The sequence below is a fragment of the Cervus elaphus genome, chromosome 28 (assembly GCF_910594005.1).
Source record: "Cervus elaphus chromosome 28, mCerEla1.1, whole genome shotgun sequence".
Taxonomy (NCBI): Eukaryota; Metazoa; Chordata; class Mammalia; order Artiodactyla; family Cervidae; genus Cervus; species Cervus elaphus.
Window position 1 is genome coordinate 12,205,921 of NC_057842.1, and position 26,506 is coordinate 12,232,426.

At 43.2% G+C, this 26,506-nt stretch overlaps 2 protein-coding genes across 2 annotated transcripts in view; one reads left to right on the forward strand and one right to left on the reverse strand.

Annotated features, from left to right (window-relative positions):
* COL19A1 (collagen type XIX alpha 1 chain) overlaps nucleotides 1-16,822 on the forward strand; it is a 417,920-nt gene extending 401,098 nt beyond the window's left edge. The window contains exons 49-50 of the mRNA XM_043890428.1: nucleotides 11,601-11,678; nucleotides 11,851-16,822. Of these exons, the coding sequence (XP_043746363.1) occupies nucleotides 11,601-11,678; nucleotides 11,851-11,978 (206 nt within the window). The 3' untranslated portion in view covers nucleotides 11,979-16,822. The remainder of the gene's footprint in view (nucleotides 1-11,600; nucleotides 11,679-11,850) is intronic.
* A 4,035-nt stretch (nucleotides 16,823-20,857) lies between these two features.
* The window catches only part of COL9A1 (collagen type IX alpha 1 chain), a 90,948-nt gene continuing 85,299 nt past the window's right edge, over nucleotides 20,858-26,506 (reverse strand). Inside the window, exon 38 of the mRNA XM_043889850.1 lies at nucleotides 20,858-21,771. Within this exon, the coding sequence (XP_043745785.1) occupies nucleotides 21,584-21,771 (188 nt within the window). The 3' untranslated portion in view covers nucleotides 20,858-21,583. The remainder of the gene's footprint in view (nucleotides 21,772-26,506) is intronic.

Sequence of the window (26,506 nt, forward strand, 5' to 3'; positions counted from 1 at the left end):
CAGGTGTCTCCTCAACTTTTGCACAGTATCTCCTTTTCAGTTCAGATCAGTTCAGTCACTCAGTCATGTCCGACTCTTTGCAACCCCATGGACTGCAGCACGCCGGGCTTCTCTGTCCATCACCAACTCCCAGAGTTTACTCAAACTCATGTCCATTGAGTCGGTGATGCCATCCAACCATTTCATCCTCTGTCGACCTCTTCTCCTCCCAGCTTCAATCTTTCCCAGCATCAGGGTCTTTTCCAATGAGTCAGTTCTTCGCATCAGGTGGACAAACTATTGGAGTTTCAGCTTCAGTGTCAGTCCTTCCAATGAATACTCAAGACTGATTTCCTTTAGGATGGACTGGTTGGATCCCCTTGCTATCCAAGGAGCTCTCAAGAGTCTTCGCCAACATCACAATTCAAAAGCATCAGTTCTTCAGCGCTCAGCTTTCTTTATAGTCCAACTCTCACATCCATACATGACTACTAGAAAAACCATACTTTGACTAGATGGACCTTTATTGGCAGAGTAACGTCTCTGCTTTTTAATATGCCATCTAGGTTGGTCATAGCTTTTCTTCCAAAGAGCAAGTGTCTTTTAATTTCATGGCTGCAGTCACCATCTGCAGTGATTTGGAGCCCTCCCCCACCAAAAAAAAAAAGTCTGCCACTGTTTCCACTGTTTCCCCACCTATTTTCCATGAAGTGATGGGACCAGATGCCATGATCTTAGTTTTCTGAATGTTTAGCTTTAAGCCAACTTTTTCACTCTCCTCTTTCATGTTCATCAAGAGGCTCTTTAGTTTCTCTTCACTTTCTGCCGTAAGTGTGGTGTCATCTCTATATATGAGGTTATTGATATTTCTCCTGGCAGTCTTGATTCCAGCTTGTACTTCATCCAGTCTGGGTTTTCTCATGATGTACTCTGCATGTAAGTTAAATAAGCAGGGTGACAGTATACAGCCTTGATGTACTCGTTTCCCGATTTAGAACCAGTCTGTTGTTCCATGTCCAGTTCTAACTGTTGCTTCTTGACCTGCATACAGATTTCTCAGGAGGCAGCTCAGGTGATCTGGCATCCCCCATCTTTTGAAGAATTTTCCACAATTTGTTGTGATCCATACAGTCAAGGGCTTTGACATAGTCAATAAAGCAGAAGTAGATGTTTTTCTGGAACCCTCTTGCTTTTTCAGTGATTCAACGGATGCTGACAATTTGATCTCTGTTTCCCCTGCCTTTTCTGAATGCAGCTTGAACACCTGGAAGTTCATGGTTCACATACTGTTGAAGCCTGGCTTGGAGAATTTTGAGCATTACTTTGCTAGTGTGTGAGATGAGTGCAATTGTGAGGTAGTTTGAGCATTCTTTGGCATTGCCTTTCTTTGGGATTGGAGTGAAAACTGACCTTTTCCAGTCCCGTGGTCACTGCTGAGTTTTCCAAATTTGCTGACATATTGAGTGCAGCACTTTCACAGCATCATCTTTTAGGATTTGAAATAGCTCATCTGGAATTCCATCACCTCCACTAGCTTTGTTTGTACTGATGCTTCCTCAGACCCACTTGACTTCACATTCCAGGATGTCTGGTTCTAGGTGAGGGATCACACCATCATGGTTATCTGGGTCATGAAGATCTTTTCTGTATAGTTCTTCTATGTATTCTTGCCTATAGTTTATTTTGCCCATAGTTTATTATGCCCATAGTTGCATGAAATGTTTCCTTGGTATCTCTAATTTTCTTCGAGAGATCTCTAGTCTTTCCCATTCTATTGTTTTCCTTTATTTCTTTGCATTGATCACTGAGGAAGGCTTTCTTATCTCTCCTTGCTATTCTTTGGAACTCTGCATTCAAATGGGTATATCTTTCCTTTTCTCCTTTGATTTTTGCTTCTCTTATTTTCACAGCTATTTGTAAGGCCTCCTCAGACAACCGTTTCGACTTTGTGCATTTCTTTTTCTTGGGGATGGTCTTGATCCCTGCTTCCTGTACAATGTCATGAACCTCCGTCCATAGATCATCAGGCACTCTGTCTACCAGATCTAATTCCTTGAATCTATTTGACACTTCTACTCTATAACCATAAGGAATTTTATTTGGGTCATACCTGAATGGTCTAGTGGCTTTCCCTACTTTCTTCAATTTAAATCTGAATTTGGCAATAAGGAGTTCATGATCTGAGCCACAGTCAGCTCCTGGTCGTGTTTTTGTTGACTGTATAGAGGTTCTCCATCTTTGGATGCAAAGAATATAATCAATCTGATTTCGGTATTGACTATCTGGTGATGTCCATGTGTAGAGTCTTCTCTTGAGTTGTTGTTGGAAGGGAGTGTTTGCTATGACCAGTGTGTTCTCTTGACAAAACTCTATTAGCCTTTGCCCTGCTTCATTCTGTACTTTATGGCCAAATTTGCCTGTTACTCCAGGTATTTCTTGACTTCCTACTTTTGCATTCCAAAAATTCAGTCCAAAAAACTTTTGCACTACGGGATTTGTTTTTAAGAAATATCTGCCTGTAGTCATGCTGTATTTATAATCCTGTCAAAAGACACCGGGAAACCTTACTATAGAAAAGAGAAGGGCTACTGGTCAATTTGTGGTGCCTAACCACAGCTGACAGGAACTGAAGGGTTTTTCTCTGGTAGATAAATAGATTGAAGTACTCAGAATATGCAGTTATGAGTATAACTTCAAAGTTTTGCTCTGCTCAATTTAAAAGTTTTCTCAAAAAGGAAAAAATATGCATATAAAACTGTTGCCCTCTGCATGATGGATGATTATAAAAACTACTGTTACCCTAGAGACCATGGAAGCTCAGAGACTGTCAGCTGAATCAGTCCTCTTCTTGACACAGTGTGACTGAATCTGAGGAAAAGCTGAAGTGAGAAACCCAGCGCACAAGAGACAGAATGTGGGCCTGAGCAAGACACCAGGCGTTCTGCCCACACGCAAATTATGTTTGATGGTGGCTCTTCAGAACTTTCTAAAAGGGACATTTTTCCAGTGTTTTTCAGGAAAAAATCCCATTTCATTTGAAATGACATAGTTTGGTTTGAGACATGCACTATAGAAAGAGACTTTTATTGTCTCATTATCTCTAAGAAAGGACAGAAATTTAAAGGGGTTTTATAGAATTTTCTTGGCTTATCAGAGAAGCTGGAGCATGTGGAGAGCAATGAGAAATTGACAGGAGACTTCAAGCATGCCCAGCAGATATTATGGGGTGGTTCCAGGCCATTACCAGGAAGTAGACATCGCAGTGAATCAAGCCATGTGAATTTTCTGGTTTCTCAGTGCATGTGAAAGTTGTGCTTGTACTGTTCTGTAGCCTGTTAGGCATGCAATAGTATTATATCTAAAAACAAAAAACACATATACTTTAATTAGCAGTTACTTCATTACTGAAATCTGCTAACCGTCCTCTGAGCCTTTAGCTCTTTGTAATCTTCTTCTCAGGGGAGTGTCTTGTCTCCATGTTGGTGGCTGATGACTGATCAGGGTCCTACCTACTGTAGGACCTGCTGTAGGTTGCTGAAGTGGGGTGGCTGTGGCAATTTCTTAAAATAAGCCAGTGATGAATTTTGCTGCATCAACTGACTCTTCTTTTCACAAACAATGTTTCTGTAACAGCAGTGCTGTTTGATAGCATTTTGTCCACACTTGAAGTTGGAGTCAATCCTCTCAAAATTCTGCTGCTGTTTTATCAACTAAGTTTATGCACTATTCTAAATCCTTTGTTGTCATTTCAACAAGCTTCACTGCATTTTTACCAGGAGTAAATTCTATGTCGAGAAACCACTTTCTTTGCTCATCCATAAGAAGCAATCCTTCTTCTGTTCAAGTTTCATCATGAAATTGCAGCAATTCAATCCCATCTTCAGGCTCCACTTCTAATTCTAGTTCTCTTACTGTTTCCAGTACACCTGTTGTTACTTCCCCCACTGAAGGTTTGAACACCTCAACATCATCCATGAGGGTTGGAATCAACTTCTTCCAAATTCCTGTTAATGTTGATATTTTGACCTCTTCCTGTGAATCATCAGTGTTCTTCTTGACATCTAGGATTGTGAATCTTTTCAGGAAGTTTTTCTATTTTCCCCTAGATCCATCAGATGAATCACTGTCTATAGCAGCTATAGCCTTACAGAATATATTTTCTAAATAATGAGACTTGAAAGTCAAAATGACTCCTTGGTCCATGGGCTGCATGAAAATAACAGGAATCTTGTTGTACATTTCTGTCAGGTCTCCTGGGTGACCAGGTACATTGTCAATGAACAGTAATATTTTGGAATGAATCTTTTTTCTGAGCAATAGGTCTCAGCAGTGGGCTTAAAATGCTCAGTAAACCATGTTGTAAACAGATGTGCTGTCATTGAGACTTTGTTGTCCCATTTATAGAGCCATGACAAATATAATAATCATGAGAAATTTGAAATATGACACCAGTAGACTTCTTTGCCCCAGAGTTGCTACAGACCTTCAATTTGTAAAAGATTCAGTATCTGCAAAGTGCAGTGAAACCAAATATGACTATTTTAGAAGTTCACAATCTAGTTTGCATGGGGGAAGTACTGCTCCTACCAAGGTTCTGATGATGAAACGTGTGACCCTCTTTCAGCACCCTGATCCTCCTACAGCAGGAATAAAGGCCAGTGTGATTCTGAGTTGAGTCACCTCACTTGTATTTTTCCTAAATTCCTGAAAGAGGTCATTGTTGACACCTTTTTAAATTCAAAGGCATTTCCAGACAGTTTTAGATTTTGACCTCCTGTGGGTTTCTGATTATTGCCTTCCCATTGTGCACTTGGAGAAGGCAATGACACCCCACCCAGTACTCTTGCCTGGAAAATCCCATGGACGGAGGAGCCTGGTGGGCTGCAGTCCATGGGGTCGAGAAGAGTCGGACACGACGAGTGACTTCACTTTCACGTTTCACTTTCATGCATTGGAGAAGGAAATGGCAACCCACTCTAGTGTTCTTGCCTGGAGAATCCCAGGGATGGGGGAGCCTGGTGGGCTGCCGTCTGTGGGGTCACACAGAGTCGGACACGACTGAAGCGACTTAGCAGCAGCAGCAGCAGCAGTGTGCACTGAGAGGAGCACTCTCCCTGGTGTCCTTCATTCCCAGCTGGGTCGACACCGTAGGACCTAATTTGTTCTTGCCGCCAGGAGTGAATCAGAAGGTACCACATTAGGATCAAAGAAGACCTGAGAAGCATGATCCAGCTGAGGGCCCATGTATAAGTAAGAAAGGCAAATTTTTCCAGGAGATCTTTCCTCTTGGAAGAGTTTTTTTAAGAAAGCACTTACTTATTTTTAGTTGTTTGTTGGCTTTAATTTTTTAATTTTATTAAAGTGTAGTTGACATACAATATTATATTTGTTTCAGGTGTACAGTATACTGATTCAGTCTTTATATACATTATAAATTAATCACCACTGGTCTAGTAACCACCTGTCACCATAAAAAGTTATCACAATGTTATTGACCATATTTCCTATGCTGTATATTATATTCCCATGAATTATTTATCATATTCCTGGAAATTTGACTGTCTTAATCCCTTTCATCTATTTCCCCCAAACTCCCACTCACCTACCCTCTGGCAAACACCAGTTTGACCCCTGTATCTGTGAATCTGTTTCTGCACAGTTTTGTTTATTCATTTGTACTACATTGATTCTGCAAGCTAGAATCAAAATTCTCCAAGCTAGGCTTCAACAGTACATGAACCGTGAAATTCCAGATGTTCAAGCTGGATTTAGAAAAGGCAGAGGAACCAGAGATCAAATTGCCAACATCCATTGGGTCATAGAAAAAGCAAGAGAGTTCCCAGAGAAACATCTACTTCTGCTTTATTGACTACACTAAAGCCTTTGACTGTGTGGATCACAACAAACTGTGGAAAATTCTTCAAGAGATGGGAATAACAGACCACCTGATCTGCCTCCTGAGAACTGTGTATGCAGGTCAAGAAGCAACAGTTAGAACTGGACATGAAACGGTGGAATGGTTCTAAATTGGGAAAGGAATACATCAAGGCTCTATATTGATACCCTGCTTATCTAACTTATATGCAGAATACATCATGAGAAACTCTAGGCTGGACGAAGCACAAGCTGGAATCAAGATTGCTGGGAGAAATATCAATAACCTCAGATATGCAGAGGACACCACTCTTGTAGCAGAAAGTGAAAAGGAACTAAAGAGCCTCTTGATGAAAGTGAAAGAGGAGAGTGAAAAAATTGGCTCAAAACTCAACATTCAAAAAACTAAGATCATGGCATCCGGTCCCATCACTTCATGGCAAATAGATGGGGAAACTATGGAAACAGTGAAAGACTTTATTTTCTTGGGCTCCAAAATTACTGCAGATGGTGACTGCAGTCATTAAATTAAAAGACACTTTCTCCTTGGTTGAAAAGCTACGACCAACCTAGACAGCATATTAAAAAGCAGAGACGTTACTGCCAACAAAGGTCCATCTATTCAAAGCTATGGTTTTTCCCGTAGTCATGTATGGATGTGAGAGTTGGACCATATAGAGAGCTGAGCACCAAAGAATTGATGCTTTTGAACTGTGGTGTTGGAGAAAACTCTTGAGAGTCCCTTGGACTGCAAGGAGATCCACCCAGTCCATCCTAAAGGAGATCAGTCCTGGGTGTTCATTGAAAGGACTAATGCTGAAGCTGAAGCTCCAATACTTCAGCTCCCTGATGCAAAGAGCCAACTCATTGGAAAAGATCTTAATGCTGGGAAAGATTGAAGGCAGGAAGAGAAAGGGATGGCAGAGGGTAAGATGGTTGGATGACACCACCGACTCGATGGACATGAGTGTGAGTAAGCTCCGAGAGTTGAAGATGGACAGGGAAGCCTGGCGTGCTGCAGTCCATGGGGTCACAAAGAATCGGACACCACTAGCAACTAAACAGAACAGTACACTGTTGATCACTGACTGATTTCTGGATATTGACCCATCTTTGTATCCCTGAAATAAATCTCGCTCAATCATGATGTATGACCCTTTTCATATTTTGTTACATTCAGTTCACTAATATTTTGTTGCAGTTTTCACATCTGTGTTTTTTGGGGATATTGGTCTGTAATTTTCTTTCCTGGTGGCATCCTTGTCTCATTCTGGTACCAGGGTAATGCCTCATTGAATGAGTTTAGAAGTGTTTCTTCCTCTTCAATTTTTTGGAATAGTTTGAGAAGGAAAATTGTTAACTCTTCATAAAATGTTTTGTAGAACTCACCTGTGAAGTCCTGAATTTTGCAGTAGTTTTCTTTTTTTAATTACTGATTCAATTTCATTAATAGTGATTGGTCTATTCAAGTAGCATTTCTTCTTGATTCAGTCCTGAAAGAGTGTGTTTCTAGGAATTTATTGATTTCTTATATCAGCTGATATTTTTATGGGTGTTTTCTTGTACTTAACTTTTTTCTTCCTTACTTCTTTTAAGATTCTTTATCTTTACCTAGATCTTTTAATCATAATATGTCTTGGTATGGACCTCTTTGGGTTCATCTTCTTTAGGACTCTCTGTGCTTACTAGGTGCTTCCCAGGTGGGACTAGTGGTAAAGAACCTGCCTGCCAATGCGTGAGATGTAAGAGACATGGGTTCAGTCCCTGGGTCGGGAAGATCCCCTGCAGGAGGGCACAGAAACCCACTCGAGTATCCTTGCCTGGAGAGTCCCATGGACAGAGGGGCCTAGTGGGCTAGGCTCACAAAGAATCAGGCACAAAAGGGGTCGCAAAGAATCAAGCACAGCTGAAGTGATTTAGCACACAGGCACATGCTTCCTAGACTTTGGGGTCTGTTTCCTTCACCAGCTTAGAGAAGTTTTCAGCTTTTGTTTCTTTAAGGACCCTTTCTGGCCCTTTCTCTCTCTTCTCCTTCTGGGGCCCTCATATTGTAAATGTTAGTAAGCTTTGTGCTGTCCTAGCTTTTTACTCACTTTTTTTCCTTCTCTGACTGGGTGATTTTCACTACCCTGTCTTCTGAATCACTGATTCTCTCTTCTGCATCCTCTAACCTGCTATGGATTCCCTCTACAGTATTTTTCATTTCAGTTATTGTATTCTTTAGTTGTGATTGGTTCTTTTTTATACTTTCTGTCTCCTCATTGAAGTCCTCCTTGGGTTCATGCATTCTTCTCCCAAGTTTGGTGAGCATCTTTATGACTATTACATTGAACTTTTTATCTGATTAATTGCTTATCTCCATTTTTCTCAAGAAAAGCTTCTTTTTCTGAGGTTTATCTTGTCCTTTCATGTGGAAGGTGTTCCTTTATCTCCTCATTTGGCCTAACTTTCTGTGTTTATCTCTCTGGATTAGGTTTATCAGCTACATCTCCTCATCTGAAAAAGTGGCCTTACGTGGAAGGTGTCCTGTGGGGTCCGTCTGAGAGCACAACGCCCCCTGGTCACCAGAGCGGGGTGCTCCCAGGGTATCCCCTGTGGGACATATGCCTCCTCCTGTTGTAGTTGGGTCATGGTTGCTGTGGGGGCACTGATGGGCAGGAGTTGCCCCTAGCTGGCCGGCTGCAAGACCCAGCCATGATTGTGACAGACACACTGACATAGGGGCCAGACTCTGAGAGGGGGAATTGCCTTGAGGGGGCCCATGCCATCCGGTGCTGCCCCCGCAGTGTGGAACAGGAGCTGCTTTGGAGTGACGGGCTGGGGCAGTTCCTCAAGCAGTGCTGGGGAGAGGCACCCGTGTTGTAGCTAGGGGGATGGAGAGTGTCAGAACGCTCCCCACCAGCGCTGGGCCAAGCAGATGGAAAGGGAGAAAACAGCACTTACCAGCACATCTGTCCTCAGGATGGAGTCCACTGGATCCTGCCCCTCTGTCACATGCTCTGAAATCAGTCAGTGAACCACTTTCTCATAGGACCCAGATGCTCTTATGTATTTTTTACTATTTCAAGATCAAGTTTTATTATAGGAAGGCAAAATTGGTTTAATGTTTAAAAATCAATTAATGTAATTTACCTCATAACCAGATAAAGGAAAGAAATTACTTATGGTCAGATTCAGAAAAAAGAAACTTAATTGATTATATTCAACACCTGTTCGTGATTTTAAAAAAGAAAAAGCAAAATCTTGGCAATTTCAGATTAGAAAGTATTTTTTTCTCTTTCTTTTTTATTTTTTAAATTATGAAAATATGATAAAATACTTATAGGAGACTTGGGAAATGTAGAACAAAGTTACATATAGTTCCACTATATATTACAATTATTTTTTAATAGATAAAGATTTTTAGTTGGAGTTTCAATATCAAACTCTCAAAAATACAGAAAAGTAGAAGGATGCAGTACCCCTGAAAAGCAGACCCAGGTGCTTTTCAAGCTGCTGCTTGCGTGCTGCGACTCAGAGCAAGTGGGCTTGTGCAGGAGCCCTCAAGGATGGAGGCTTGGTTTCCCACAGCCCTCAGGCTCTCCTGGAGATAGGCCCTGCTGGCTTTCACACACAGGTGTTTGGGAACTTGTCTTCCCAGGGCAGGTCTCCATTGCTGGCGAGCCCCACAAGGGACGTGGATCCCCGCTCCCCGGGGTAACCTTCCCAGCTGGGCTGTCCCTCCCCTTGTGGTCAGCATGCCAGGGGAGTGGCCTCTGACTGGACCACTTCTCTGCGCCTCTTGCCCGTCTTGATCTGGCCTTTCCTTTATATCCTCGGTTGTGGAACATCTGTTCTGCTATCTCCAGGTCATCCATCCTCAGAGATAGTTGTTTCATATGCAGTTGTAGTTTTGGTGTGTCTATGGGAGGAGGTGAGCTCAGGGTTTTCCAGTTCACTGTCTTGATCAGGAATCCTGAAAGAACTTAAACTTTTCTCAAGCATATGCTGATTTCCCCCCTCTGTGAAAATCCTCAAGAATGGATGCCACACTTCAAAGCCTTATCCATTTTAGAAAGAGCCTTGCATACTAAGTGGATGTGGGCTTAGCAGGAGAAAATGGATCCTGCCTTCTAGCTTCCATCAACATTGGAGGGACAGTATTGGGAATGATCGTTCTTACTTTTGAACTTACAAAGTTTAGCTGTTATTGGTTCATAATGAGGGAAACCTTCTGTTATTTGTAATCCACTGGCCCATAGAGTAGTTCGTGTGACTGATACAGATTTGAATTTTCAGATTTGTTAACAGTAGGGGCCTTAGGAAGTGGGAGGTGTGTGTGTGTCAAAATGACGAAGGACACAGTGGCCAATCAGGGGGCAGGACAAACAACGCATAAGGCCTTCAAACAGCTTGTAAGGCCCTGCATGAAGAATTATCCTTCCCAAATGCCAGTAACACTCTTTTTCTGACCTCATTTTTCCAGCATGCATATAAATGCACTGACTTACAACTTTAGAAATAAACCCCGAGAGTCGAAATGGAAATCTCCAAGGCTACCACCTGAAAAACAAACAAACACAGCAAACACAGTTCTTCAGTGACGAGAACCTCTAGATACGTTGGGTTAGGACACTGCTGCTGCTTTGTTTTCCTACGGAAGCTACACTGATACCAAACTGTCATCCTGCACCTACAGGCTATGCACACACACGTCTCCTTGCAGACAGACCAGCCTTCAAGTCCTTCCCAAATTTCAGGAGAGGCCTGCCCTAAAGGGGTGAAAAACTTATTCTAGAAAAATGGGGAAGCTGTTACTGACCTTCTTAGCATTCCTATCTGAACATTTTGCTGTGAAACAATTATAAAATAAGACCCTCTGGCTTTGGGGCAGCCTTCGTAAGGAATGAGCTTGGGACCTTAATAGGGAGTTGGAGTAAAAATTTCTCATGTGCTTTGTGCAGTTCAACACCCCTATCTATTAACAGCAGGTCAGTATTAACCTAATGATATGAGAGCTTTGTACAAATGCATTTTTACCTTTGACAGGAGATATAGAAATGTTACCCTGTTTTACAAATACATAAATTATTTTTTCTTGTTTTATGACACCTCATATGCACTGAGATTCATGTGGAGTAATGTATTTTGCATTATATTAAAATCTGAGAACTGAATTTAAATACATAGCTTTTAGCAGATAAGTTCTTTTGGAATTATGTTCCAGTGTTATTAATCCTTGTTAATCAAAAGTTCATATTTCTTCAGTTATTTTCTTTCTTCCTAATTTTTTAGCCTGTGATATTAAGCACTCACTGAGATGACTTAGTGAGAGTCAGCTTAACAAGGTCTCTGTAATAGTGGGAACTGGCTGGAACTATTAAATATACCCCAGGTAGTAAATGTTATTTTACTGCAGAAATGTTTATAAATATAGACTTGGAAGGGTACTTTCGAATGACCTAACTACAAACACTTTTCCTAATTGTTCACATATGTTAAATGAAAGTCACCTACAGAAAAGAAATCCTGGGGACATTTCACATTTGAATATGTACAAATTTAGGATTTTGTGCCACGTGTTCTGGCCACTGTTGTTGTAGGATCCAGTATTGTACTGAGTATCTGTAGCGTAGTCTTTAGACATAAATGATTGAAGATATTCCACTGGGTGTATTTTACACATGCACCTCAAAGTATCCCCTGAATGCGCATCAGTCAGAGAGCACGCTTACTTTTTTGTCTCTCTTTGTTTATCTCCTCCTTAGGCTACCGAGGACAGAAGGGAGAAAGGGGGGAACCGGGAATTGGGCTTCCAGGGAGCCCGGGTCTTCCTGGGACTTCAGGTAATAGTGACATTATCTTTGCAACATGAGCCAGCCTCCAAAAATAGGAGCCACACCTGCCCCCTGTGGCCCTTTGGTGTCGCTCCAGTTGACGTTGCATGACTCGTGTCGGTTGGAGGGAGGGAGGAAGATCTGTATTCCTGCATTCTGATGGGGTCTGTTATTTCATTAGCTCCGGGCTTGCCAGGCTCACCAGGTGCCCCAGGGCCCCAGGGCCCCCCAGGACCTAGTGGAAGATGTAACCCAGAAGATTGCCTGTATCCCGTCTCACACGCCCGACAGCGAACCGGTGGGAAGTAACCACACCCGAGGAAGACTCGACTCCAGTCACCTCTCCTTGCTGTTGGAGCTTTCTCAATACTGTCAGACCCTCATGATCGTGGGTGATTTTTTTTTTTTTTTTTTTTTTTTTTGGTGTAGGCCAGACATTAAAAACAAAAATTGGAATCCTATTCCTATAGTAACTGCGATATCAGCCTTTTTAGAATTTTTTCCAAATTCATTCCATATGTCTTGCTTCACCATTATTATGATTTTTATTCAGGGTTTTCTATGAAATATGCAAGCACATCTTATCATTAGTTCTTCTTTAAGAGAAACTGATACCTTATGACTTAGTAGACAGATGGTGATGTACGTTTTGTAGTCTCATCAACTTGTATTTGGCCTTTCATTTCTGAATTTCAAAGTTTCAGGCTTGTCTGGAAGTTTCCTCAATATTTAAATTTACTATCATTGCTGACAGTTTCATTAACTGTTTTGATATAGTGCATTGCTCCTGCTGAATGTTTTTGACTACTTTTATAGCTTAAGAATTCTTATACCATCCTTTATCCATTCTACTTATGTAGAGAAATAGACAGGCAATAAGACCTTCATAACTTAGATTCTGGAAGAAAACTCAGGAGGCTGTTTTATCAGGGAGCCCAAAATCCTACCAGAGCCAACTACTGAAATGATTTTGTTGATCCTGTGTAATGAGCTCCTGTCAAAGCAGTCCCACCAGCATGAGCGTGGCCTGCGTAAGAAGGAAGGAGCGAAGTCAAGGCCCAGCACTGTGGTCCCTTTGCTGAGTTTCTCATTTGGGAAACAGAAAGCTGATTTTTCTGGGAGGTGGCTGGTGGTGAAGGCACCCAGCTGTCTTTGGTACTTTCAAAGTTTAAAGGGCCTCGCAGAGTCTTTGGGCCCAAGTCCATTAGCCTTCTGACCTCATCACTCTCAGACGTGAAGAACCAGCCACCAGAACAAAGGATGGGGCTTCTAGCGACTGGAAAAGAAGCCTCCTTGTGCTAGATGAGCGTGTGGTATCCACAGATGCATATCAACAAGCTGAAGCCTGGAAGCTGTAGGAAGAAGGATGCTTCTCAGAAGCTGCAGCAGGGCCGTGAAGGGAATCCACGAGACCAAGCAAGAGTCCGCGCCCTTCAGGGGCATAGACACTGCCCAGACCGCATCCCTGACCGGGAGCGGAAACGTGTGATGGCCAGCGGACAGCTGAATGGTAGTTTCATGGCCTGGCCGTACATTGTTTTGAGAAACTGTTGGTTGAAAACGATGTCCTGGAACCCTGGGCAGGAAGATGTTGTTGAAATCTGAGTGGTGGGTCCCAGGGATGCCGAGAGTGTGCACCCCGCCAGCCACCGCCCCGCCACAGACATCTGCCATTGGGGCAGACTGTGAAAAGCTGTGAGCACGGTCTGTGGGCAGCGTGCCTCCATGGAGGCAGCTTTGTTCAGATGTACCCGGGTTTAAACAGGTTTTCATTGTAGTTGGATGAACTGATGGTCAGGTACTATCTACGTGGCTGTGCATATGTACAACCTTTTTGTTATTTCATGTTGAATGATGCTGTATATTTCACTTCCAAGTTTATTTATTTTCATTTCCAAGGTCATTTTATTTATTTCAAGTGTTGTTAATTTTAAATTTATTTTCTCTTTCATTTTCTTTCCTGTGCAATACCTCCAATGGTGCTGTGTTTTACACTGACACAATCAGAATATACATATACATTTTCTTAGTAAAATGATCATTTATCCCCACAAAATGTACAGAGGTCTAAAATCTGGTGCTATGTGTATATCTTGAGCTTTTAATTTGTGGAGCTTTAATTTGCTGAATTTTCTGAAAGCTTACAAACTCCTCTGCCACTTGTTAATTTACTTGAATTTGTCATAAAGCTGAAAACATTTTTTATGTTTTCAAAGATTATTTTTTAATATTAATTGTTTACTTATTCTTTTGCTTCTTTGTTAATTCAGAAGTATTTATTTGGGCATTTAACTGCTTTCATGAACTTTTTTGTCAATGGTGATCAATGCATTGTTTTCTTGGAGTCTACCCTTTCACAGACGCAAGAAGACTCAGTTCATTTTCTTGTTTTATAAATTCTGCCCATTTTGATTCCAGAGAATATTTCATGTGTCCTTTCTACAAATTAAGTATTTCTGAACCTTTCTTTTTCTAAATGCCATCAATGCTGGACTGGTTTATTCCTGTTTCAAGGGTCTGGATTTAGTCAGGTGATTCGAGGAATTGATGCCAATTATAAACTCGAGTTGTCACAGTGACTCAGGCCCTTTCTAAACAACTGGCATGTGTGATTCAATCCTACTTGGGCATAACCAGAGGAAAGGGCTGCGTCACATGGAATGAACCTCTGCTTGGCTGCCCGTGCAGGAGATGCAGCGAACAGCAGCAAGAAGGGCTACACCCGGCAAACACAGCACCAGTAAAGTGAAGACCTGGCAGTTGCCTGATTCTTTTAACAAAAAGAAAGTGAATAATTAAGGCCCCAAACAGGGCATGAAGACTTCCCCTAACTGCCTTGGTGGTGGCCAGTTCTCTTGTTTCGTTTTGTTCCATTCCAGAACCTTTGTTCACTTCCAGATCTGCAGAAGTCAGCAGTGTCCACAGCAGAGAAGAAGAATGACCACATTTCATGAGTTATCTCTTGTCTGGACTCCACACAACATAGTATGTTTGAATACAAAGTAATTGCAGCCCATGATGGAAACAGGCTTCCCATGTAGCAGGAGTGATGAAGAACCTGCCTGCTAATGCAGGAGATACAAGAGATGCAGGTTCAATCCCTGGGTCGGGAAGATCCCTTGGAGGAGGGCATGGCAACCCACTCCAGCATTCTTGCCTGGAGAATCCCATGGACAGAGGAGCCTGGCGGGCTGCAGTCCACAGGGTCGCAAAGAGTCAGATACGACTGAAGCCACTTAGCATGCACAAACATGATGGCAATTAAAAGGTGTGTGTTTGCCCTATAGAAGTATGTTTGAATTCCAGTCTAACACTTTCTGTCAAGATCAGCTAACACTGTCAGATAGAAATCCTTCTATGCAAAGAACAAGATTTGACTTCAATTAATATTTATGGCCTCTAGACTCTAAAGAAAAAGGAAGAATAATTCATGACTTTGTTTATTCTTCTCTTCTGCTGAAGACATTAACCATTTTTTCATAACCAAAACAGAAACACAGCCAGTCTTAACCTTTGAAATTTTTCACCTTGTTATCAAAGTTTAATTTAATCAATGACTTTAAAGTATTGATAATCCCATATGCTTATTTCTTTGTTTCATAGCATTGTTGAAACTTTAAAAATTTAGACACTTTTATGATAGAGCATCAGTAATTATCTTAAGATATGTTATCTGTAAAAGATGTCATTTGATGTTTGGATTATAAAATAATTTATGAGTATGTTTTAGGAGTTAAACAAGATTGAGCGGTTCTGCAGTCTTTCTCCACTGTAGAGAACCTTTGATATATCACCTCTTGTCCACCAGATGGTGTCTTAAGCAATTTGTATCAGAAGAATTGAACAGACTTGCAGAAATACAAAAGGCTAGAAATAGCTGAGTAGACAACTCCACCAAAACCTTTGCTTTTGCATTTACTCTTTTTTACTTTTGTAAATAATTTCTTGTTATGTTTTGTTATTTTCTTTTATTTATGTTTTCCTCACTTTAATATCTTTATGAAGCAGGCACAATAATCTTTGATTTGTTGGCTGTTTCAGTTTTATTTCATAAGTATATTTATATGGCTAGCTAACTAGCAAATTTACTATTTGTAACTTCAGTTTGTACACTACCCTTGTATTTTAGTGATTAACAGGAAAACACTTGAGTAATCATCTTACCTATTAAAGAGGATAGAAAGTCTCTTTTGGCAAATAAAAAGAATTTAGCTTATCACAAGAAGTAGACCATTTATAGAATTAGACAATGTCCAAACCTTCATATTGCTCAAAGTACTTAAAAGTTTACAATTAGATTTGTATAATTATATTTTTTTAGAAATGTATCACTATTTACAAAAGTAAGATAAGAAAGACTATTTTTCAAAATACCATTTAAACTTTAATAACATTGGCGATAATATCCTAACATTGAGAATTTCCAAGTTAAGTTATATGCCTAAGGTTTTTCCAGTGAAGTCTCAGAGTAGTTTTGCAGATTTGTTCATTGCTCTTGTTTTAAATTATTTTTCACATTTGCCCGTGTCCACCTCCTTCAGACACACAAGTGTTTAATGTCATTGTTCCCCAGTGTCCATTCTTAAACGCTAGTGTGGAGACTTGGACCCCCTGTTATAGCCCTCTCTCATAGCTTACACAGCCTTCCAAGAGGGAGAGACAGAGACCGAATTGAATTTTTGTCTTTTATGCCTATTACTTCAAATTGACTCAGCCCACTGAATTGTTATTCACTCATTAGTTGACTGGTAAAAGTAGCATTCATGACATGAAACATGTTTAACTACTGGGAGTCTCAGGAAATAAGACAGATTAATGACCTCAGTCTTGTGTGGAGCAATACCCCAAACACTTCACCCAGCAAAACTGTGTCAGAGTAACTGCTCAAGTTAGTTAAATTGAATGAAGAACCAGGTGAACACAGAGAAAACTCATCCAGAGGAGCAGACCCAGAATAGCAAAAATTTACCTCAAAGATAGGGCAGGCTTATAAAACCAAGCTAAGAAAAATCTAAATGGAAAAATGTGCCGTGTTCAGAGCCAATAGGCTTCCCTGATAGCTCAGTTAGTAAAAAAATCCACCTGCAAATGTAGGAGACCCCGGTTCGATTCGTGCACCCAAAAGATCCCCTGGAGAAGAGATAGGCTACCCACTCCAGTATCCTTGGGCTTCCCTTGGGGCCATGAGGGAGACCTGGGTTTGATCCCTGGGTTGGGAAGATCCTCTGGAGAAGGGAAAAGCTACCCACTCCAGTATTCTGGCCTGGAGAATCCCCTCGACTGTATAGTCCATGGTGTTGCAAAGAGTTGGACACAGCTGGGCAACTTTCACTTTCAGGGCCAATAGTGAGTGATATAGGTTACAACTCCAGGAGTTAGCTACTTGCTTCATGAATTTGTCAAAAGAGAATACTAATAAAGGAGAGATTTCACTAAATTTGGGGGTAGTTCAGTAAGATTTGAGTTTATCAGAAGAGTGTATGTCACCTGACAAGGATAAGCATATGGGTGTAAAGATGCTAATTGCATCACAGCATTTTATTTTGCTCTTTTATTTAAAGTACATTTTAGGGATAAATATTTTTCAGTGTATTAATGTATTTAAATTCAGATTGTTTTATGACATACTTTTAAACTATTTATTTTTAAAATAAGACTTTGGGTGCATTTTTGTCCATTCTCTTTGTTCTCTATCTTACCTCATCAAGCTATGTAAGGTTTAATTCACATACTGCTGTTAAGTGGAATGGCGCTAGGTTTATGCTAAATCCCACGTGGTTATACTGCTTCGAGGAGTTGATTCCTGTATGTTTGTGTTGCATAATGAGTTTGTCACTTATCTCAGCAATAAAGGATTTGACCCTCGATCAGGGAGTTCTGAGGTGTGGTTCTTAGCAGCATCTCTTCTTTAGCTGGAGCTCCACATCTCAGCCCTGCTGACGGGTGTCCGCCACAGGAGGCTGCAGGCACACTCACTCCCAAGCGTGAGCCCACAGATGCCGAGCTTGCAGACTGGCCTGTTGTGGGGCTTATGTCAATACCATGCTCGTAATCACACTTTTGTTTGTCACATGAATCCACACGTAGCTTGTAAGAGTTACAGTCATAGCCCAGCTCAGTGGCAGCTCATAAAAAGCTTGGTCTGATGATTTTGGATGAGAATTAAAAGCAGAAACAGAGGATCCAGGCCTTTGTGACTTTGGTCACACATGGTGATCTCCTCAGTAAATCATGTGGGCTTGAGCAAGATGAGAAATGTCAGAGTTAACTTTTCTCAGAAACATAAGCTCTTCCATACTGAGTGATGGGCCATTAGGTTAAATACACAGCATGTCTCTTTAACAGAAATGAATCCCATCAAAACCTGCCCGTGGATTTAGATTCCTGCTTAGACTGGGAAATGATTTACAGAGTTCTTAACGATCCTCACCCTCAGGTCCGTCATGAAGAGTATAGTAATCATGTGCTCTCTCAGGGATAGTCTGAAGTCTTTTCACACAAAAATCTTCAACTTGGAGGCCAGAGACAAATCCAGACAAATCTTAAAGTTTCCTGGAGCCAGTTCCCATCATTTGCTTTCTCTGTAGGTATTCTTGGAAAATTTGGCATCAAGAGCGAGATGTGAAGGGATTGTTAAGGGGAAAATTAGCATGGATTCCCATTTATTAAGATTAAAAATAGGATCAGTCAGCATCCTCTTCCTGATAACCAGATACATTAAACTGTATGTATAATGTACCAACCAATGCATCATACTTCCTCTAGTTAGTTCTTTAAAGAGCGTTTGGGCATGTGTATCTACAGTCATATGTTCTTATGGTAAACCAATTCTGATTTAATATTTACTGAACCATATGAATTAATACTGCCATGTCCTGGATCAAAGCTCATTAACAAAGACTCAGTACATAACTGAAAAGTATCAATTTTACTCTAGAAAAAAAAAAAAAGAGAGAGACTTGACCTATATTTATTGAACACAAATGTTCTTTTTTCTGAAAAGATATTTTAAATAATTTACATCCATTCCCTGTTTGTAAACAGCAGGATTACTTGTTGGCAAGTGTTTTTCTTAATATTGCTTTTTCACACCTTTTGCCAGGGCTCCCAGAAAATGTTTAAAAACCATTTTCCTGATATTTAGTGTGACTGTATGTATTTCTAGTGATCTTCCCCTGTATTAGTTTATTTTTAAACTCAGACATGTTAGTTATCAGAGAAGCTGTAAGAGCCAAAAAAAATAAAGAATACAGAGATTTATCTTCTAAAGCAGGGATTTACATTAAGCTTATTTCAGGTTGCAAGTAAATCAGATTTTACTTACGATGTTTAAGGATAGCAATATTCATGTAGTTAGCTTGAAATAGTGTGTCCATAAATAGTAAAATCAATCATGAAACTGATACGACTACTCATTCATCCCCTTCTGCTAGACAAAGTCAATTATCCCAGACTGTGCCGGGGAATTTATGTGCTCAGTCACCAGGAAGTGATTTCCAAGGTTCTTACCCAACCTGTCAAATCTGTGGGATGGGAAGCAGGTCACAGTGTCACAGACACACTGGCTTAGAATTAGATCTTCAGCCCTTGAGTGAGTAACACACACGTCTCTAACCACCTGTAATTACCCCCACACTCTTCTCAGCAACTCGGACACCTTCCAACTTCCCCGAGGTCTGGAGGATTTCTGTTTTGCTGAAGAGAGAGATTTGGTCTAATTCAGGATTTATCAACATTCTTTCATGGAGAGGATCAGTGAGATGCTTTTCTTTGCTATTTCTCGGTCAAGTCTATACTGCTTCTGGAAACTGTTTCTGAGCTGGATTGACGATGGATTACTCCCACCATTGGGACGTGCTCATTTCACACAATCTCTTTGTAAGCAGTGGTTCCAGTCTGCTGTGTGTATGGAGCTTGCTGTCCAGCCTTTTGTATATCAAATTTGTAGAAGAGTTGATTCAACTTTTCCTTGAAATTTTATTTTTTTTTAATTTTCTTATGAATCTGATAAACCTATTTATCAGAACTGCGAAACATATTTATTTGTTTATCTCATTTTTCTTTTATTGTATCTGTGTATCTGACTCCAGTTAAAATAAAACCACCTTGGTGAAAATAAAGGTGATTTCTTGGCATTTATTGGATTACATGTCACAGCACCTGAAAAGGTTTGCCATTCATGTGGAGCCCATGTAAGTAGTTGTGACCGATGTCTCTGTCTGCAAAGATGGTCTCTTCCCCAAGGAGGAGGGCCGTCCTCCCTGGCGCTGACTACGCGGCCCAGCTGGAATCGTTCCCCTGCAGATAACCCACACCAGGAGCCCCGGACTCGAGGCTGTGAGCGGCTTCACAGAAACCCAAACACGTGTTACCCACTGACTGATTTAACCAAACGACAGGGGCTAAGGTTTTAAAATGCTGAGAGCCCAGCTGAGGGAAGAAATGCGTCACCAATGAGGTGAGGCGTCACCCCTATCAGGGCTCACTCCCCTTGACTTGAGAGAACGGAGTTCCATAAACAGAGAAGATCCTGACTGGCGCGCTCTGCTACGCCTGGGACAGGCGTTCATGTGCCCTGTGACACAGAACGGCTATGTTACGACTGGCCGACAGTTAATGCGGGCCAGGGTGATTATGTAGATAGTAATGGCGTGCTTGCATGGCCAGGCAATACCTATCTTTTTGATAAGAATACAGTGCTTTAGCTGAGCTGCCTTTATACAGTTTATAAGAAAAAAGAGCACAACATAAATCATTTGTGCAGTGAAGCTCTAAACAGGCCAACACTGAAATGAAGGCAGCACTTTCTCTCCTAGGAGCCAAGCAAGGCTAGACTTGCGGGCCCGTGCAATCTGCCACAGCATGCAAGCAGATTGGTGCAAGTGCATTTGTACATTTTTCTGGAGGATGAGTTCATAACTTTCATTTCATTTCTAAAAGGTCCATGAAACCTCCTCTACCGCCCCCTGCAACCCGCCACACTCCTCCCGCCCCATACACATACATATAAAGAACTCCGTCACAAGGCCACAGCCTCTGGGGAGCAGTAAGGGCTTTTTAATTTCTCTGTAGAACAAAGCACCAACATTATCAACACAGGCCTACAGAAATGCCAGTATTTAAAAAGCTTTACATATCTGAACAACTGTAAGTGACTTCTTTTCATTGAACACAGCTCTAAAAAAACATGCAAGAGAGTAATAAACCATATTTATTGCTTCTTTGGTACAACCAGAGACGTGACCTCAAACCTTGAAAATAAATAATCTCATCAATAAAACTACTGAATGGTCGGGTATTAAGATTCTTTCTTTGCTTTCACATGGACGAGCCCCAAATACGAATGGGTTGGATACAGTACAGTTCAGCAGAAAGGCAAGCTGACGCTGAGAACCCCACGGGTGTAAGGCAACCACCCCAAGTGGCCAGCAGCTGCGGAGTCCCCAGGAGCACAGTGATGGGGATCTAAGCACCAATTCTGTGGACAGGAGTGGGGCTGCTGCTTAACTAGTCTGGTAAATCCTTGCAGAGCTGAAACGAGCGTCTGAGAACACGCGCTCACTCCAAAATGGAAATAACTACTGCAACTGAGGTAAACCAAACAGCGGTCTCTGTTTATTGGCACAGCGGCCCGTGACGTACCCCACACTGATTGCACACGCGAGTTCAAGGCCCTGGGGACGGGACTGCCGAGTCACTCAAAGGGAGCGGTGTCGTCTGTCTGTCTGTCTGTCTGATCCACTGCTCTGTGGCTCCCCTCAAAGAGAAAGGAGAGAGGATTTGCGGAATAGCACCATTGTCCTAAACCTGACGGTCAGGTGGGATTTCTAGGGTACTGGTGAAGGGGGGTGTTGCTCCCCCAGGCGCCTTCCTCAGGCGTGGTTTCCACCGACAGCCGCGTGGCACCAAGCCCTTCACTGGCTGGGCCCTTTGGTGTTGAACGCCCGCTGGCCGGCCTGCATGGTGCAGGACGCCGGCTCACAGAAACCAGGCGGGCCCGGGGGGCCCGGGGGGCCGGGCACACCGGGGATGCCCGCCGGCCCTGGGGGGCCTCGCTCGCCGTCCCGGCCGTTCCTCCCGTAGCTGGCAGGACCCGGGTCACCTGAAACACACAGAAGGCACGCTTGTGAGCAGGAGACCCACAGACCCAGACGCGGAAGGCACGGGCCCCTCGCCGGCCCGGCAGCGTGTGTGGGGGCCTGGAGACACGCTTTTACAAACGACAGCATGGCCAAACTAGATCTGGGTGCTGACAGGATCCCTTCATGGCAGTTGAGTCGCTGCAAAATTAAAAGTGTTAGGAGACCCCAGGATCTCTCATCCCCCTCCCATCTGCCAGATACTGCAGCCTCTCCACACAGACGTCTGCTGAGCCCGGGAACAGGCCGACTCAGATGCCAAACACACCTGGATCTCAATTTGTTAATAATTCATCGATACAGTTTGTACTTATTACATAAGGAAATTACAATATGTTGGACCCAGTGGGTTAAACAATTATTCCATCATCATATGTATATAATTATTAAAATGAATTTCACCTGATTCTGACCTTTTTAACTTGGTTACTAGCAGATTTAAAAATCATACATGCCAACACGTGTTTGCACCTCACGCTGTATTTCTTCAGACCATGCTTCTGTAGCAGCTGCCCTTCTTTGTAGCAGGTGATCAATTTCCAGGCAGGGAGACATGCCCCTCAGTGGCTGGAAGATGCAGACAGGTGGCTGGAAGGCCTAGCTCTGCCGTACAGGTCGTGTGACATCAGCAAGTCACTCATCGCCCCGTCTCCTCATCCACAAGGTGGATGATGCCTGCCTTAGAACTGAATTCTCTGCCTGAGTGCACCCGATGAATGACTATTAGAATATTATTGCTTCGTGTCTCTCAGAAGACTGTGCAATGCACCCCACAAAGATCCCTGAAGCCCTTCTCATCAGAGCTTTACCCCAACAGGAACTGCACAGTACCCTAAGCTCTTGGGGGGCATTTCTTTCTTTTGTCAAGTCCAAAGATTGTTTGGTAAATCCATGAACCAGTGAGGCATGGAGTCACCGACCCCATAACAAAGAGACGCATTTCTGTGAACATTTCATTGCACCAGCATGCTGGCACACAATGCCTGCAAAGGTGGTGATACCGGAGGCGTGTAAAAGGAATCCTGTGTGCCAGGATAACACAGTGTTTACAGAGATCCTCCCTTGGGTCCAGGCTTCCCTGGTGGTTCAGATGGTAAAGAATCTGCCTGCGATGCAGGAGACGCAGGATTGATCCCTGTGTTGGGAAGATGCCCTGGTGAAGGGCATGGCAACCCACTCCAGTATTCTTGGCTGTAGAATCCCAGGGACAGAGGAACCTGGCAGGTCGCATGGGGTCACAGAGAGTCGGACACGACTAAGCGACTAACACTTTCATTTCTCCTCATGTCCATGGTCTTAACTTGGCTATTAAGCCAAAAGCTGAAATCAAAATCTATACGTTCAATTGTATTCACTTAGATTTAGTTCCTTTCCCTGTTTCTCAGCAGTTTTTAGTTTTCTGTCCCTATTTTCAGTTCAGTTCAGTCGCTCAGTCGTGTCCGACTCTTTGCGACCCCATGAACCGCAGCACGCCAGGCCTCCCTGTCCATCACCAACTCCCGGAGTCCACCTAAACCCATGTCCACTGAGTCGGTGATGCCATCCAACCATCTCATCCAGTCATCCCCTTATCCTCCTGCCCCCAATCCCTCCCTGCATCAAGGTCTTTTCCAACGAGTCAACTCTTCTCATGAGGTGGCCAAAGTATTGGAGTTTCAGCCTCAACATCAGTCCTTTCAATGAATACCCAGGACTGATATCCTTTAGGATGGACTGGTTGGATCTCCTTGCAGTCCTCTGCAAGGGACTCTCAGGAGTCTTCTCCAACATCACAGTTCAAAAGCTTCAATTTTTCGGCTCTCAGCTTTCTTCACAGTCCAACTCTCACATCCATACATGACCACTGGAAAAACCATAGCCTTGACTAGACAGACCTTTGTTGGCAAAGTAATGTCTCTACTTTTTAATATGCTGTCTAGGTTGGTAATAACTTTCCTTCCAAGGAGTAAGCATCTTTTAATTTCATGGCTGCAATCACCATCTGCAGTGATTTTGGAGCCCAGAAAAAGCTTATTTATCCCATTTGCCTTCTGTTGGTCTTGTTGCAGTGATCTGGTATTTTTTAGCTGCCTTATTACACAGCCCAAAACTTTTAGAAGGAAACTACACTAGAGACACTGCTTTACACGTAACATTCTTCCCATTATACTTACTATTAGGTCCACAAAAAGCCAGATTACAGGACAAAATATAGTGAAGCTTTAAGAGAATAATTATCTCTGACTCTATACATCTCAAGGTTGTAGACAAGCAGATATAAGTAATTTCCCTTCATTTATTTCATAAGCCTTCATTTGACTACAACAAGTGACGAAGCAGGTAATTCAGTGTTCCCCTCTCAAGACAAGGTCTACCCCGAACCCACAGGGCCTGTTGACAAGGCTTTAGCAGAACCCTGCCTTTAAGCAGAGCCTGTTCAGATTTCCTGGCATGGAGACAGTTAAAGATCGGGTGGAGAGGGAGGTCGGAGAGGGGATCGGGATGGGGAATACATGTAAATCCATGGCTGATTCATGTCAGTGTATGACAAAAACCACTACAATACTGTAAAGTAATTAGCCTCCAACTAATAAAAATAAATGAAAAAAAAAAAAAGGTTGAGTTAGTCTTTTAAGGCTTAAAAAGAGAGGCCAGATATAAATGCCTTTAAGTGGTCAGGCTGGACGAACGGCAGCCCATGAGCCCGCGCCGGGCTGTGAACAGTGCGGTCAGGACACAGCTTGCCCGCTGTCTGCACGCTGCCCTGGCAGCCGGCGCTATGCGAGCACAGGTCCGGGCTGCGGCAGAAGCCTCTGGCCCTCGGGGCTCAGAAAGCACGGTCCTGCAGCAGGGGAAGCCGAGGGCGGGAAAGGAAGAGAGTGCACGGACATACAGCGCGGAACAGCCAGCCGGCAGGGGCTGCCGTATCGCACAGGAGCTCAGCGGCTGCCCCGTGATGGCCTGGAGGAGGAGGGGAGGAGGGCAGGACGGTTCACGAGCGAGGGGGTATCTGTATACTTAGGTGTGTACGCTTACGCATGTATGCATATATACGCATGCCGCTGTTGTATGGCAGAAACCTCTTTTCAACTCATGGGGAAGAGAAAGCACGAATCGAAATTGCTCCCACTCTGCTTTGCCTGCCTCATGGGTGTCTGAGCTACACTAACAGCCTAATAATTAGAGTTTTCTGAAATTTCAAGGACCTATAAAATGTTCCTGTCAAATCTTTATGATTTCTAAAAATGAATTTGTCATCCCCTGCACTGACACTAGAGGGCAGTCGTGTTACACGGACAGAGGCCCAGCCTCTCGGCCCTCATAACACCTGCAGTGCAATAAAAGGGACTAAGACGCAGGCGGAGGAGGCAATGGCACCCCACTCCAGTCCTCTTGCCTGGAAAACCCCATGGACGGAGGAGCCTGGTGGGCTGCAGCCCATGGTGTCGTGAAGAGTCGGGCACGACTGAGCGACTTCACTTTCACTTTTCACTTTTACGCATTGGAGAAGGAATGGCAACCCACTCCAGTGTTCTTGCCTGGAGAATCCCAGGGAGGGAGGAGCCGGGTGGGCTGCAGTCAGTAGGGATGCACAGAGTCAGATGTGACTGAAGCGACTTAGAAAGCATAGACACAGACTTAAGCCTAAAGCGAGGGTGCCTTTCTGTCTGGGCACTTCACTCAGGATCCACAGGCAAAGCTCATCTCTCTGCAAACCTTGAAGAAGAAGCCTGGTGCCATAAGCGCGAGTCAGTGTAACGTCCGGGTCACGTTCACACACAACCATCATTTAAGATCCTCGTTCTCCCAGCACGTTTAGATACACAAAGAAGAGGTCAGGACCCACTCTTAAATATCTTTCCTTCAGATCCCCAGGATGCGAAGCAACTGGTCCCCAGTGGACAAGTGCAGTGGCAACAGGCAAAGAGTTCCTGGTGAAGGCACACTCACCAAAGGTCTCTGTGAAGAGACAGACACGGGAGAGGTGGGGCCAGGGGGCAGGGTCTAAGGTCCCAGAGGCCTTGCTCAGGGTGGTCCCCGCAGCTCTGGGACAGGGGCAGAAAAGAAAATGTGCCAAAGTCAGCGGCCAGAATGGCGAGACTGACTCAGCACACACCTGGACCACACACACATCACTCTGTCCACAGCGAGAACCTGGACACGTGAATGTCAGCCTTGTCACTTACTAACCAACTGAGAGATCTTCGTCGAGGCCCGTGACCTTCGCGAGTCTGTATTTCCTCAAGCATAAAAGGAGGAATAATAATAACTAAAGTCACAGAACTGTTGCCATAAGCCAGGTGCTATACTAAGTGCTTTCCAGGTATTAACACGTTTTTCCACAGACCCTCCTACGTGAGGAGGGTCTTCCCATGCCCGGGAAGCCTGGCTCCACAGCCCGCCCCCTTACACACCTGCCTTGCCCACCTCTGGCTGTGAGATGCAAACTGGACGATCTGTGTCCGCCTTTAGACAACAGGGCACTACAGCCAAGATGACATCCCCTGCAATTGTCATGATAAGAACCCAAGGTCTGGATCAGACGAGGACCATCACATCCCCAAGGGGCATGCAATACTTCACAGTGAACACGCTGAGAGGAGGGCGGACAGCGAAAGCAGTCGAGAAAGAGCAGAGCCATTCTGACAACTGACAGATAATGAAGGTATTGCATTTCTTCCAATACATCAGCTATGTCAGCCCCAAGAAGAATGGCCA